This window comes from Apteryx mantelli, chromosome 8 (genome assembly GCF_036417845.1).
Source record: "Apteryx mantelli isolate bAptMan1 chromosome 8, bAptMan1.hap1, whole genome shotgun sequence".
NCBI classification, from domain to species: Eukaryota; Metazoa; Chordata; class Aves; order Apterygiformes; family Apterygidae; genus Apteryx; species Apteryx mantelli.
The window spans coordinates 17,134,549-17,150,219 of record NC_089985.1 but is presented as its reverse complement, the minus strand read 5'-3'; the positions used below and the strand labels follow the sequence as shown (position 1 = coordinate 17,150,219).

The 15,671-nt window shown below is 38.4% G+C and overlaps 1 protein-coding gene across 1 annotated transcript; it reads left to right on the top strand.

Moving 5' to 3' along the window:
• Positions 1–1,246: 1,246 nt before the first annotated feature.
• Positions 1,247–12,623, top strand: ATP6V1G3 (ATPase H+ transporting V1 subunit G3). Its single transcript, XM_013961201.1, has 3 exons — positions 1,247–1,328; positions 9,011–9,111; positions 12,390–12,623. The coding sequence occupies exons 1-3, from the start codon at positions 1,247–1,249 to the stop codon at positions 12,561–12,563; spliced, it is 357 nt and encodes a 118-aa protein (XP_013816655.1). The 3' UTR covers positions 12,564–12,623.
• The last annotated feature ends 3,048 nt before the right edge of the window (positions 12,624–15,671 follow it).

Below are 15,671 nucleotides of genomic sequence, written 5' to 3'. Positions count from 1 at the left end.
TCTCACACTTTCCCTCAAGCCTGCAGCCACTTGGGAAACACCAAAGCCTTCATAACACCAGCAGACATTTCCTCACAGGGGTTGGATAAAGCCTTGCAGCAAGCGAGATGTACACAACAGCTGCCTAGGAAGCACCAGAAAAGCCCTTACAGCCACAGCCAATATCAGAGAACACCAAAGAAATGATAACCGCAGCCAAAAAACCCCAGGTATATTTTAGAGGTTTGAGTGATCTCTGGTCCTTACATAGCTGAGTCAGAAGAACTTGCAATAAACATGCTTTACTCATGCCAAGAAGTATTTTAAAAACCTATTTTAATTATGAATCTTGAAATGTTCCCCTCCTGCTTCCCTGTTTAATGGTCAGAGTACCTTTGACAGGGAGATTTAGTTTTTACAAGCACTGAAGCGCTGATCATTCATGAGGTAGCTCACAAGACACTGACTCTTACTGTAGGAAGCCAGATATTAATCTACAGCCACACTCACACGTTTGACTATTGTATATGTTTGTGTATATCGAAAGTAAGACCTAGACCAACAAATATGCCTTCCCTGAGGGCCGGATGTTAGGGCTAAATCCCACAGCTATCTGCCACAGCACTCATCTCCCTTGTGGCTGAGGGGCAGATTTCAACACAAAACACACCAAGCACCACATGATTACTTAAACTTAAGTCCCTGATTAATTAATTTCCAATGAAGACTTTTTTTTAATTAAAAAACTCTAACGAATAATGTCAAGAAGTAACAGCAAATAGATGTCTACAATCAGTTCACTGTATTCAATCAAAACTCCTTGTTGACCATCTAAGTCTGATTCTTCATATTCATGGGAAGTTTCATTAAAAGAAAATTTCAAGAAATAAAATTTTTTTTATTCTCAGTTGCTCTGACAAGATTAACTAAAATCCACTCCAGCAAAAAATATATATATTTCTCAATGATACTATAAGCCATTTGGAGTGTTAGTCTCTTCTTTTCTCAATGTGTTAATTAGACACCTCAGCTTTTAGGTGACCCTGAGGAGGAGAGAATATCACTTTAAAACTTGTTGATGTGTTTCTCCTGATCACACTAGCAGGTCTTCTTGTCAGCAGTAATCTGGATAGAGCAGGCTGGTTTGGTGCAATCTGGAAGGCTGTTGTAATAATTGATAGAACAAAACGCACGCGGAAGAGTCTGATGGCTGTATAAAACCCCCTCAGAGCTCCAGTTATTGCAGAAGCACACTCAAGAAATCAGCATGACCAGCCAGTCTCAAGGAATCCAGCAGCTTTTGCAGGCAGAAAAGCGTGCCAAAGACAAACTGGAAGAAGCCAAAAAAAGCAAGTATCTGGCCTGGTTTTATTGTATTTTTCTACTGTAAACTCTCTAGAAATACAGTGTTTCACAGAAAAAAATCATTATTTCATCTGTATATATAACACATCTGCCACCCCTATTCTTTCTTCTGTACCACTTCCCTCTCACTTACATTAGTATTTTGTCATGACTGTCGTCAGGTATCTAACCACACCTGAAGGTTCATAGTTTGCTTAATACTCTTTGTATATGTGTGTATGTGCCTGTTTCTGTGTGTGTGCTTGTGTCTGTGTACCTTATTACATTAAACAAGGTTTTCTTTGTTATGTTCATCCTGTCAGCTATCTTTATCCTTGCTTTATCCCAGTTCCAATAATGACACTACAGCCTTCTTTAGGCACTTAAGCTAGGAGCCTACACGCCTCTGGCTGCCAGCTCTGGAGAACCAGACTCCAGACTCTGTATTTTAGGTCTTACAGAAAATTTTCAGTGTTCCTCTTTACTTGTGAAAACTAGGAACTTACCTTTTAATGTCAGTTGGTCTTCAAAAAAAAAAAATATATATATATATATATGCAAACAAATGGAGACTTCAGGATAATGCTAATTATCAAAGTCACAGTACAGTCACAAGAATTGTCAGTACTGTGATAGGTCATTCCTATAAGCCTAACATGGCACATGCAATCAGCAAGTGATTAAATGTTCAATTTAAAACAAACTCTCATTTGCTGAATTCCTAAATGCCCAGGGTAGAGCATGTGTAAATACCCAAGAATAATAAATTAAAACAGTTTTATTCTAGTCAACTATAAGCAAAAAGTAATAGTAACAAATATAAAAACGAAGGCAATATCCAAAAAAAATTCTAGCTGAATCTTCTAATAATTTCAATAAAAGAAAGAATTCTGTTAGTAGAGCCTTTCCATTATCTATTTTTCTTACCTTCATTTTCTGCATTCATCTCCCAGTGATTTAATGCAAAAATATGGTGACCATATTCTCCTAAAATAGGTATGAACCACATGAGTCACTGAGCTGCATTTGCAGGGGAACTTTCATACTGTTTCACAGAGTGATCTTGATTTAGAAGACAGCAGCAGGGAAACTTAATGTTGTCCTACAGGCTTCAGCTAAAAAGCGTGAAGATGATGTCATGTGCAGGAGAGTGTGATGAAGAAATAAATTTTGTTTTCCAGGGAGAAATAGAAGCTAAACAAAAATAATTTGTGTAGTCTCTATATCCCTTCTACACACAAATCAGCATCACTATGTATTCATTAATTATTAGCATGATATATTAATCTGTACAGCAGAGACAGAAAAAAAGCGGCAAGGCAACAACCCTTCTTTGAGCACCTAGCCGCTGCCTATGTCTTGTAGCCATGGAAAAGGCAACAGAATGAGAAGACCCTCTCTCATCTTCATAAAACCAAAGGCTCACAATAAAAAGCTGCTGCTCCCAGTCAAAGCAAGGAATAATTCGGGAGTGATTCAAACCTTACACAGCCAGATGAGGTGCTCTTGGTGGTGTTGCTCTTTCCTTCTCATTTAGGTCAGTGGCAACATGCTGTTCCCCAGGACAAGACGCGAGAAAGCATGTGATCCGGGCAGGCACCGTCCAGCCCTAAATGGAGAGGAGGAGAGTCTGGTCTGCACACAGACTGCAGAACCAGGCCTGTAGCCACGATAGCTTCATGTTGATTACCCCTTGTGTTCCGTTTGTTTTTTTTTGTTTTTTTTTAATAGCCAGTTAAAAAGAGATTTTGTAAATTAATAACACCCAAAAAACAAAAATATCATTATATACATAAACATAAAAGTAATGGCAGAAGATGAGTGCCTTGCTGAATCCAAACATGAGGTTACAGGTGTATTTACTTTACTCTGCACAAAAATGCACTTCTGTCATCACCTCAGCCCCAAACACAGCACTTGTGATGAGCTTCTTATGAATACAGTATCTTCCAAACCCCTCTGAACCAGAAACCTGAATTAAACCACTGCCTACAACCACCAGTGGTGCAAAGCTGAGGTAAGAGTTATTCAGCAGCTACAGAAAGCCAAGTATTAAATATTTTGCTATCAGTGAATAGAATAAAAATATTTCATTAGTATGAGTTCCTTCTCTATTACTTTTAAAACTAAATATAATTTTCTCCTTTAGAAAAATTAAGTAAGCAAAGTATATACTCCTGATAGATACCTAGAAAATAAATATCTGTGAGTAAAGAGGATGGAAACAGACTCTTCTCAGTTTCCAGTGAAATGGCAAGAGGCAAAGGTCACAAACTGAAATAAAGAAAATTCCATTTAAGCAAAAGAAAAAACTTTTACCAAGACAATCTGTATTATTCCCAAAATCACAAGAGTTTTTCAGTGAACCTACCAAAAAAAAAAAAAAAGAGAGAGAGAGAGAGATTTTGCTTATAGCATTTTCCCAAATTGTGCGAGTACCATATTAATCATTTTTTGTTGGTATAATTGCCTCTGCTCTCATACACCAAACTGACATTATTATACTGGCAGAAGTTTTCCATGTTCGTCCTTAACTTCAATACTTTCCATAGCAATGTCACTATGCCACATTAGATACCTAACTATACCAGCATAGCTTAAATAGCATGGGACAAGGGCAAATGGGATTTTTTTTCAGTGCCAAATCCTGTTGTGTCAAGTCAGAACAATTTCAAGTCTTTTACCCAGAGTTATTCTGCATTTAGATCAACATAAAGGACTGCATAGTTTGTCTCTGACAGAATCAAAAACTAAAATAAAAGCAAATACCTGAAATGCAATCAACCAATATATGCAATATGATTGGTTAACCTATGCACACAGAATTTTGAGAAACAAGACAGGAATATGCTGCTTCACCTCAAGCAACACCAGCTCAAAGCCAATTATTACCAGTTCAAATCAGCAGATTCTGCTCAGGGCCTGGGGATCTCTGGGTCTTGGTTGCAAGTGAAAACAAGGAACTTGCCAGTCCCTACTTGTGCATTCCTTTCCCTGTTAAACTGTAAATACGACCTCCTTTGCCACTGCAAACAATCTTTGCACAGCACAACTATACTGATGAGTCAGACTATTCTATTTACATCTAAATATAAGAGGAATGAAAGGTAGATCATTCACAGGATGTGACCAGGGCAAGTCATTCTCAAGAAAATGTGATTATCAAAACTACCCTCAAGCAAAACCCTTGCAGAACCTTTACAAATAGATATTCACATAACCAGATCAAAATTCGGCATGAACACACACAATATTGTATATGAACAGATAACGGGCCCATTTTTTTCTGACATATACGTAGCTGTTTGTAATGCAAAATCCACTTTGAATATCTGAAAATTTAACAAATAAAATGCTATTTATAAACATGAAGAAAAGCAAAAATATTTTGATAAAACTCCTCTGTATCTGTTTTCTCAAACTTCTTGGTCAATACTCTTTATGCCAGCTTGCAATATCTTTACTGTATCATTGGCTGATGCCAGTTATACCTGACACATTATTAATAGTCTTTTGGTAAATGCACGCAGGCAAGGCTGAAACTATCGAATCAATTAAAAAGGAAACAAGACAGCCTGTGGCCCTCTGTCCTTTTATAGACTGCACTACTTTGGCTCTTATTCTTTCTTTAAGCATAATTTAGATCCCAGAAATAAATGAGCATTATCAGAGCCAAGACGTCAATTCCTGAAAATCCTTTTGGGTAAAACAAGGGAAACAAATGTGTGATGAACACTGGTTTTAGCAAAATTTGGTTTCCTATAGGTTTTCATGTCTTGGCTTGATTTCTAGTGTCTAAAAAAATTGAAAGCTCGGATTAAAGCTTTCAGGAAATCAGGTTAAAAAACAAACATTAACCAAAATAAGATATTATAAACAAACTTATATCCTTGGCTCTCTCTTGGATAATATCCAGGACATATCTTATCCAGTGAAAAAGCTACATATACTGATCAGCTGCTTCTATTGTACTTCTTTAAAGTTAAAAAATAATCTTCTCAAAATGAGCATTCCAAAATCCCGTTCTGCAGACAATTTAACACTCTTGAAGACAACTGAAACAGTCCTATTTAAAGTAAAAATTGATTAATTTTTGGCAACTTTATTTGTATGACATGGTTTCTGTGAAGAAGTTTAGCCTGGATGATATGTTTGAAAACAGAAAAACAATTTTAGCAAGGCAATTTTTGGAAAGTAAGATAACTTAGTGTTTGAGCAAATTAGAATGTCACATTTTGAGAAATATTTGACTTCTACTATCTTTTTCTTGCAAGGTCTAAAAAATTATCAATAGCCTAAAAACCTCAAAGTTCTTTTGGATCTAACTAGAGCTAGTTCACTACCATTACAGAAATACCCAATAAGATGAACAGAATTTTTCCCTATGCTAGTAACGTTTCCCCACTGGTTAGGTAAGACAAAATCTAATACGTGGAGGAATGGGCAGAATCAAAGCAGGCTCTTTGGTGCAAAGTTCTCTTCAAAGTTGCACCTTTCTGTACCTCACTTTTCTGACCCTAGAGTAAATTTCTCGTGGTCAGGTTGGTTCACCCATCTTCATGTATTTCTAGCCCTCCTTTAATCTTGGCTGAATTACAACGGTCTGCCACCCTTCCATACATAAGGTTTGATTTCAATTCGGCTGTGCTGCTGCAGAGAGTCTGGCCCATACGATCAGCAAGACTTTAAAAAAGGCAATCCTCGATTGTACAACTAAGGTAGCAGACAAGCAGTTAATAACAGGCTGATTAATTAATTTTGGTTTGCCTCTAGTGAAACAGCAGGTTAAGCTCTAGTTTCTGCTTAACTTAATCAGGTGCAGCATATGCACTATCGCATATGTTGGCAGTTGCTGATTCTGTCCGCAACATTGTTGAACTAGCAGTAATTTACTCACAGCTTTTCCACTTAATTAAATAGGAAGCAGCAGGTTCCTGCTGTGCCAGTCCTGAAGGCATCATGGAAAAATGAAATGGCTGCCACCCTATAGCAAAACCCTATGTACGGTGCATACTCCAGTGCACTGTCAAGAACTGGCATGTATGTATATATATATTTCTTTGCTTCACTAGCTACATTGTCAGGGGCAGATGAGCAGTTGTTTTATGGAATCTCATTCTATTGGGTGCATTTTAAATGGATTTATTTATCTATCTGGTGGCCAAAATATGCAACATATTTACTACAGATGGCCCCCCAGATGGAATTTGAAATTAAAATCCCACTGATTCTGAAATAATTTAATTTGCTATTGAGCTCCAGTTCCTCAGCCGGTGAAATTGGCAGAGCTTCATCACAGTCCACTTCCACTGACTTGCACCTTCAGAGAATCACCTCCCAGCTCCGCTCCTGAAGGCATGCTCTACAAAAGGCTGACGAGCTCCAGATTTGAGGATGAGGATAAGGGGAACTTCAAAACACAGACCTAAACCTGGTTCTAAATTTGTTGTCCAGACTGATGTCAGGCTTTTATGTGAATCTGTCAGGTTATGCTTACTGGTCCCAAGACTTAATACAGCAATGTAATCAGCTCTTACCAAACAAATACAAACTTTGGAAAAGAACATGCTAGCTTTTGAACTCTGCCCCTTTATACAAAATTATAACTCCCTGGTGGCATATGGACTCTGATAAATGTAATTAACTATACAAAAAAGCATTCTCCAGATGAACTGAGAGTCAGTAAATCTAACAAGTGCCACACTGTGTTGCTCCTTCATGTAGAAAAGCTTTACACAGTCTCACCTCACCTCTCCTCACATCCCACAATAAGCACAGCACTGAGTCAAATGGTCCAGGAATCAAGGCTTTGAAAGGAAATTTGTGTGTTAGGCATTTCTCTGCTTCTACTCACCATACTACAGATACTGACTTCAGAATGGGCCATCCACCGAGCAAATAGTTTACCACTGGATCAGGCATTTCATCCAGGATTTTCTTGGATCACAGATGTATCAAAACCAATGTTTTTTCCTCACAGCATCCAGGTTCACTTTGGTGCCATGCCCAGGGGAAGCTGATTACTATATGTCACATCTAATAAGACTACAGAAGTCCAGCACAAGTGGAACCAATCCAGTGTAGCTGCCTGGAGAAAATAAATGAGAAATAGTGATGCTTGTCTTCTAGTTTAGCTGGAGAACGTTCTTTAGGATTTCAGAAAAGGTACTGGTTTTAGTTCTTATGCTTGAATTGAATGATTTTTTTTAAATCTTCCCAAAGTATTCATACAAGTTAATGATGTCAAGCAGGTGGTTACAAAAAAATAAATAAATAAAATAAAAGGATATTTCATGCTTCAGACTAAGATGCCTTTTTTCAGTTGCCCAGGCTTCATTGTCTTATTCTTGTGATGTCCTAATTTAAGCAACTAAATGATAGGGTTTTTTTCCATCAGAGACCTTGCATCCGTTGAGAGAAGGAAGCAACCTTAACCTCTCCCAGTCTTGAAGTTCTAGCTGTACAGAAGAGAGAGTCCCCCAACAAAAGATCAGCATTAGCCCAGGAGTCTCAAATATAATGGCAGCCTTAAATTCAAGAGGTTTACAGCCCCATCAGTCAGAAAGTGGCTTTTTCCTCACAAAGTAGTGTAGCCAAGTCCTGCGGAGATCCATGTGACTCTACCTAGTTCATATAAAACAGAAAGAGATGCATCACCATTGGATGGTTATGACACGTTCAGTATTTGCTTCTTGTAAAAACTTAAGCACCACATTTCCATCAAACCTTCTACTTTCATCTGATACATAGCATCCCTGGCAGACCCAGGGAATATCATAAATTGTATGTCCAGTCCTGCAGTGCCTTACATGGGTTTGATTTTACAAACCCTTAGTATTTTACCAAAGACAAAGTAACTATTCTCAGCACATAAAATTAAGCATGTGAACAAGCCTTTTCAGGAGGAAGGCTCTAGTTGCACTAAAGCCTAAAATACCACTTAACAGATCATCCTATTTCAAAAAAGCTTTTTTTTTTTTTTTTTTTAACTTTACAAACATTTTCATGTTTTCTACACATTAGTAAGGCATACCTTTGACATCCTTTTTCTCTTAATCACTCATCTCTGCATTTAACAAATGTTAGAGGAAAAAAAGGTGGGGAAGAAGACAACAAAGTGGGAAGGTTGCAGCTCAGTTCCTTAGTGGTTAAGATGCATCTTTGCAGTATTTTGGAAGTCTGCCAGCTCTAAATAGAATCCAGTTGGTGTGGGATGAAGGGATTTTGGCAACCAATCAATACAGCAAATCTTACAGAATAATGTCTTTTCCAATCAGTGACAACTAAAATCTGTTATCTGGCTGCTACTATTGCTGATGAAGAAAAGATAGATATTTATTTAAACACAAAGCTGTGATAAAAAAAAAGAATCAGTTGTGTTATGAGAAAATGTCTAGTTGCAAAAAGACTTCTGTTATTAGCAAACCAACAAACTTTTCATTTTGATGTGTGCTTTCACACAAGGAAGCAGTCTCTGAGGATAGGTGCTTATGTGACTCGCCTTCAATCAAAGCACGCTAAATCACTTCGGCTCTTCTGACAATTCTGTGCAAATAAAACTGCTCTTGACTTTGCTTGAAACTTTGTCCATGAAATTACCACGCCACGTCGAAGACCCGGGAAATAGATTCATCTTCTAAGATACAGCAATAACTGAAGTAACTCCCTGTTTCTTCCCTCTGTTCAGGAAAGGGAAAGAGACTGAAGCAGGCCAAAGAGGAAGCCATAGCAGAGATAGACCACTACCGGTTACAGAGGGAGAAAGAATTTAGGCATAAGCAAACGAATGTAAGTAAGAAACCCGCGTGTTCTTCTGTAGTGTCGATGTGCTCAGTGGTAAAACAAATTGCTCCAAATGGCATTACTTTGAGGCTTTCACAAACCTAATCAAACTGAGCAAACGTACCTATCACACAGCTTATCCCTGTGATGTGCACAGACTCCAGTCAGACTTTTCCACAGGCTTTGAATGCATTTGTGTAAGGTACTTTGGATTTAAACATCACTAAAATTGCCCAGATTCTGGACTGGGTTCACGCATGTCTTTTGAAGGTGCATCTCCCTTAAAGAAAAAACCTTTGGATTCTCTTTGTTTAATTTCAGACAGACCTCATTCTTGTCTTGAAATGGGAAGTAGAAATAAGGCGGATGTTTTGGTAAAAACAAAAGATTTAAAATCTTTTTTTTGATTTCTGCTCTACTTTAGCTGACTTTTTGACTGCACACAACACTGCATTTTTGATGAGCTGAAATTGTACAAACATTGGGAGTTTTCACTATATTTTCATAATAAAAGTGGTCCGGCTGACATTTTCATACTTGAATTGTAGCTCATTTTATGTATTTACACTATCTGGCGGTTTTCTCTAGTATTTTCACAAAGGTTCATCACAAAGTTTTTTTCTTCCTTGGTGACCTTTTTTCATTTTTTGTTCTTTTTTCCTTGCTTATTTTGTGCAAAGCCAAGGGAAACTACATCTGCAAAAGCAGCAACAAAACAAAAAAGCCAAAGAGGTCAAATAAAAACTGCTTTACAAAACTGTCATTTCAGCCACAATTCATATAAAACATTTTCCAGCAGAGATCATCGGCCTTAGGAGCACATATACATACAAAGTCTCTAATAAAAACCGTCAGCCCCCAGACACAATGTCACACAGCAAGGCCAGGTGAACTTGTCTCATACATACAATTTCAGATCTTTACTCATACTAAAATAAAGCAAAAACACCTCTAAAATGTGTTCACTTTTTCAGTCAAGGCAGACTTTTGTGTTTTAAGGTCTTCAAACAGCTGAGGAGAAAAAAATTGTTCCTGTGCTTTGGTGTGAACTCAAATTTTCTCATCGCAAACAAAACTAGTGCTGCACAAAAAGGCCATTGCTTGTTGACTGAACACTTTACACAGGAAGGCCAGAACACATATTGCTCCTCAAGAGACAGCATGTTTTACAAGCTCATTGCAGCCCTCCTTCACATGCCCTGAGCCCATCATGTCAAACATTTATCTACCCCAGACACACGTTGTCGTTATTAACCTGCGCCTGGAAGGCAGGCAGGAGATCCTGCTAAGCCAGGGCAGAGGGAAGCCGCATACCCAATTCAGTTTGCTGGCTCAGGTATTCAGACGCTAATATTTTTGATTCTTTATCACAGTCACGTTTAATGCCATTTCTCCTCTTAGTGTGTGTTGTTATATCCGTACTGGGATAAATTTTCTCACCTTGTGAGCTGTTCCACAACAGTCCAGAATGAACAACAGCAAGACAAAATAACTATTAATTTGAGGTTACAGTGACAATTAGCAAGATCCATTTTCAAAACATACAGAACTTAAGGCCAGAGCTAGAGTTAATTTTGCTGGTAGTTGTGGTGTCAATACCCAGATTCAGAGATCACTGAACTTTGAAGATGCGAAGCCTTATTCTGAATTTTGTGGCTTTGAAGCCAACGTAAAGTCTTGGAAGACTTTGGAATGACACTAGCATAACACCAGTACGGGCCCGATAAGGAATAGACCCTCGAGGTCAGTACAAATCATGGAGTAAGTAGGGCAGTGTCTGGATTTTGACAAGAACAAGATTTAGAAATTCAGAAGCAGAAAAACAGAAAGAAAATAAAAGTATATGGAAGTATAAGAATTGACTGTCTCAAATTATTGTATTAGCATGAATCATGCAAGCAGTTTCCCAGTCTACAGAGGCTCTTTTTTAAATTATAATACTTTTCTTGAAATTTTTCAAAAGTACTTAGTAGTTGGATAACACATAATCATCTGGGAACTCTAGAAAGTTATTTTTCCAGGTGGAAAAACTCAGCTCCATAAATGTGGTCTAAACTGTACAGTCTTTTCCCCATGAGGCCCTCCTAACTTGTCTAAAAGCTAATATAAAATGCAAACTAAAAATAGTTACTACTGAAAGCTACAATCTTTTCCCAATATTTACAATTGTCTCTCTGTCCTCAATTTCTTCCAAATCAGAAAATGTCTTACATCTGGATTGCAGACAAACTTCTTACTACATTGTCAGGTACAGATAAACAGAATTTCATGGTGTTTTGTGCAAGAATCTTAATTCAGCCGCTTTTCCTTCCTTTAAGGACAATGTTGGGATAAAATCACATCAAAAATAAAGCTAGTGACTTCCCCCCTTGTTTCTGGTGGTCATCTAGGTACTCACTAACATCACAGATCAGCTTCAACTGGTTGTCCACCCAAGGGAAGCAGGGCAGAAACAAGAATAATATGTTATTTATTCCTCTCTTACTCTATCAATATACAGAACAGTCTCCTGATGTGCCCCACACAATTCTTTAGCTAGAAACAAAATTTTCTCTCAATATTGGAAGGACTCTTCCATCAGGGAGGAATTCAGAGGATGTTGGGGCAGTGGAGGAAGGGGACCAAAGTCCCGGATTTGGAACATGTGCATCTGCTTGTAACATAACCTTGCTAAAATGTTCAGCTAGTCTAGAGTCAATTAAATTCTAAGCGAATGTCCTGGTATTAACTGTGCCAGGAGCTGTCTGGTATTTCGCCAGATAAGAAAATGTAACATTAAAAGACCTTGTCTGAGGCCTGTTGAGGATTATACATCACTAACTACTGAAGACATTTCAAATACTCTGAAACTCTAATTATGCATTTTCAGGAAAGCTTTCCCATGTTTTGCACCATAGCTGGGTTCATGTTCATTCTCAGTGAGGCCAAACGAAGCATACTAGTGATAGAATTTAGTTGACTAGTCATTAAAATAGAAAGCAAATTAAAATGATTGGTATAAAAGAGAAAGTGTGTAAAATGTTGCTCCCACAACGAGCTGGGAAACTTGCATTATATGGGGAGATTCCAGTGCTAATGAGCATGTGGAAGCGTTCCCTTTAATCCTGTTTATTATGCGTGTGGTTTAATCTAGATCATACCCGTACTGTTAGAAAGCACTGTGAAGTGCCTGCATAATGTTTATACTGGATGATAAAGAGAAATTCTTAGAGGCTACTTCAAGTACAATGATCATAGAGTCATATATAAGCCTTTATTTTGCTCAGAGGACTTCTGCTTTTCAGGTAATGGGCTCCCAAGGTAACCTCTCCACTAAAATAGAAGAGCAAACAACAGAAACGATCCAAAACCTCACTAGCAGCTACCACAAGAACATGGAGAGCATGATGAAAAAGCTTTTGAACACAATATATGACATCAATCCTGAAATCCACCCAAACTTCAGATACGAAGTTTAAGATTCGCTGATGTGCTGGGGAAGGGTGTTTGTAAAAAGCAGCCTTCTTTCTTGATGCCACTAATATTTCCCCCTTTATTGTTGTTGCATGTGTGACAGAGAAGAGCATTAAAGCCCAAAGCACATAGTTCCACACAGATTTTTGATGACACAAAAGTTATTCAAGCATTTGTTGGAATGTAGTTGTTTCCTGTCGGTAGCTAAGCCCGTCATTTACATGGGGGTAAGTCAACAACAGCAGAATAAATGATTATTTGACACCAACAGCTTTTTAGTGGGTGTCATTATTTCTTTTCTATATAAAATGATCTGTACAAGATGTGGTTGCATAAAATCTGTTCATCCCAAACTTCAGTGTATTTAAAGTCACGTGAAATAAAATAATATTACAAAAATTAAAAATAGAAACATTTCTGTTTTGTTTGGGATATATGGAGTGGTCAGTTTATAGAGCACATAGGAACTCTGTAGCTTTTGATCAAACAGAATAGACCAAAACATATTTGCAATTTTTGTATGTTAATTTAAAGCAAAATCTAACTGACTTGTACAGATTTACATGCAAAAGCCATACTCAAAGTACTGTCCTACTGGTTAATTACATCACAAGCTTTATATAGCCTTTTGAAGTCTAAAAATGAGAACAGGAACAATTGTTATTGATGAAATTCTCTTAGTTCAAGGCATGCAGTAGCATATTTATCATTATGTATACAGTTACGCTGAAAGCACAGGAATACTTGGGCTCTGATCTCTGCAATCATTACACTAAACGCTACCTAAATCCAGAAGTTGTTCTTGGAAATAGGTCAGTTAGGGATCACTTCTGTTACCCTAAGCGACCTTGAGTAGTTCTTCCCTCCACAGTGATACAGATTCCCTTGAATTAAGTTCTACTTTAATTAGGGAAAAAAAGTATATATTCTGATGCTTTCACAGTAAAGCCCATTAAATCTGATGAGCCTATCACTAAGTGGGGTTTTGGCCCACACCTGCATCACGAACCCCATTAGTGGCTTGTCTTCACTACAAAATCGCACTGAATTAGAAAACCAACCTTGAGAAATTGCAACTACTAGCAAACAATAGCCATGAATTTCAGTCCGTGTAGACACAGACAAATCATTGCAATTTCACAGCAGCTAGGCATAGGCAATCTCATGTTCCAGTGAGGTTTACACCGCTGACATGCTGTCACATGTAAAGTGACCATAAAGCTGTAGTCAGCGTCAGCAAACATGACTCCTCAAGGCTGTGCCTGCTGCTATGTAGTCTCCAAGCCCTGACTGCAAGTCTTCTGTGCTTGATTAGATTCCCTGGAGACCCGAGGACACTGAAGGAGGAGAAAGAGACTAAAAATCCTATTGGCATCAGCTGAAAGACTCATTTACTTCAGAGCGCTTTGAATCAAGTCCTGATGGGGTTTGATCTATTGAGGGCATGTGGGAACTCTAGTCCCAACCTCTGTGTGCTGGCCAGTGCCAGACACCTTCTGCAGCGTACAGCGCGGGCAGGATTGCTTAGACGCACATGCCTCTGATTCAGGTCATAGCTGCAATCCCTGTATAGCGAAGCAAATTATTTTCTGTGAACTTAAATGAGCACCGTAAAACGTGAACATTTAAATGAGAAACAGTGTAAACTGAAGTGTACTCTGAACTCCACGTCAAGGGAGTATTCTCCACACAAAGGGAGTACTGAATAGCCAGAAAAAATGGTTTATGTTTGGCTCCTTAGCAGTTACTGACAAATATTCCTATTTTTCAAAACTGAAAAAAGTTGTTGACTGGCAAACCAATTCCAAATTTGCCTAAGCTGAAGCAAGGACTGTGGTAGAAGAGAGAATTTCCTTTGACAGTTAAAGCTTTGAGGTAGGGAATGAATCGTTGGATGAAACTTCAAAATAATTAGATAGTAATATTTTCTACTTTTTATGTGATCTAATACTAAAATAACTTCAGTGGGTTTAGCAGAGCTTCTCCAAATGCGTATTATTTAACCAAAATCAGGATTCAGACCACAGCGTGAAAGATAATGAAATGAATTGTGCAATGTTAGCTCACATGGGATTTGTTTTTCTGATCTCACCTAGCAGCTGATCCCCATCTCTCTGAAGTCAGAAGAAAGCCTTTAATGTATTTCAGTGAAGTTTGAATATAAGAATCAATTGTGCTGCATGTGATGATGGGCAGCAGGACTTTGCAAGGGGAACAGAGGAGAGCGGTGCAGATTTCAGCACGAATGTGAAAGGTGAAAATTCTTCTTGGGAAACAATAAGCATTGAACTTAACCACTTCCTACACTCCAGCTAAGCACCTTGCCAGTGAGGCTGGAGTGCAGATGGCAGGGCTAAATTTTAAAAAAAGGATTGTTCACATTACGGTGAAAGTTCAGACAGCATCAGGCAGCTGCCTAAGGGGCACTTAGGCACCTGTGCAGCAGCATCTTACGCAAATCTATTGTAGCATGCTCTGGGTGTCTATCTGCTGATTATCAAACCAAAGATGGCTGAGTGTGAAATGTTACAATAAACAAGGATAGGAGAAGGCAAGTACATGTGATGAGCAGTTTATATAATTTGCATGCTTTGGGAATATGCTTGTAAGAAGAGCAATAAACACAACGAATGCTCCCAGCGAGCAAGCAGGCATGAGGAGGCCCAGCAGTGGTTCTGAGGGGGAATATGAATAGATAGCGAAGAAAGCATGTTCCTGATACCTGCCCTCTTCCTGCCTTATACAGCTGTACCAACATTTTAGAGAGAGGAGGAGCTACCTTCTAAACTTCTTTTAAGCTGCTCAGGTTTTTTCTACCTGAATGCTTAGCTTCCAGTTCAGGTAAGATTATACACCACAGATCTCTGTTAGCACTCTCCCAGGTGGACTCCTGTCTGTCACAAGCACTTGCTGGGTCCAGGACTTCTCCTGCTTCCCTCCTGGGCTACCTCAGCACCCTGTCTGTTTGTTATCACTTCTAAACATACAGAAATGTTACAGATTCAGCAGCAGAATTAAAGCAATGTGATTTCCATTGCCAGCTGTATTGGATCACAATATACAACTCCCTATAGCAAGAGCAGAATTGCCACAGCATGGTGGGCAGCAAGCAG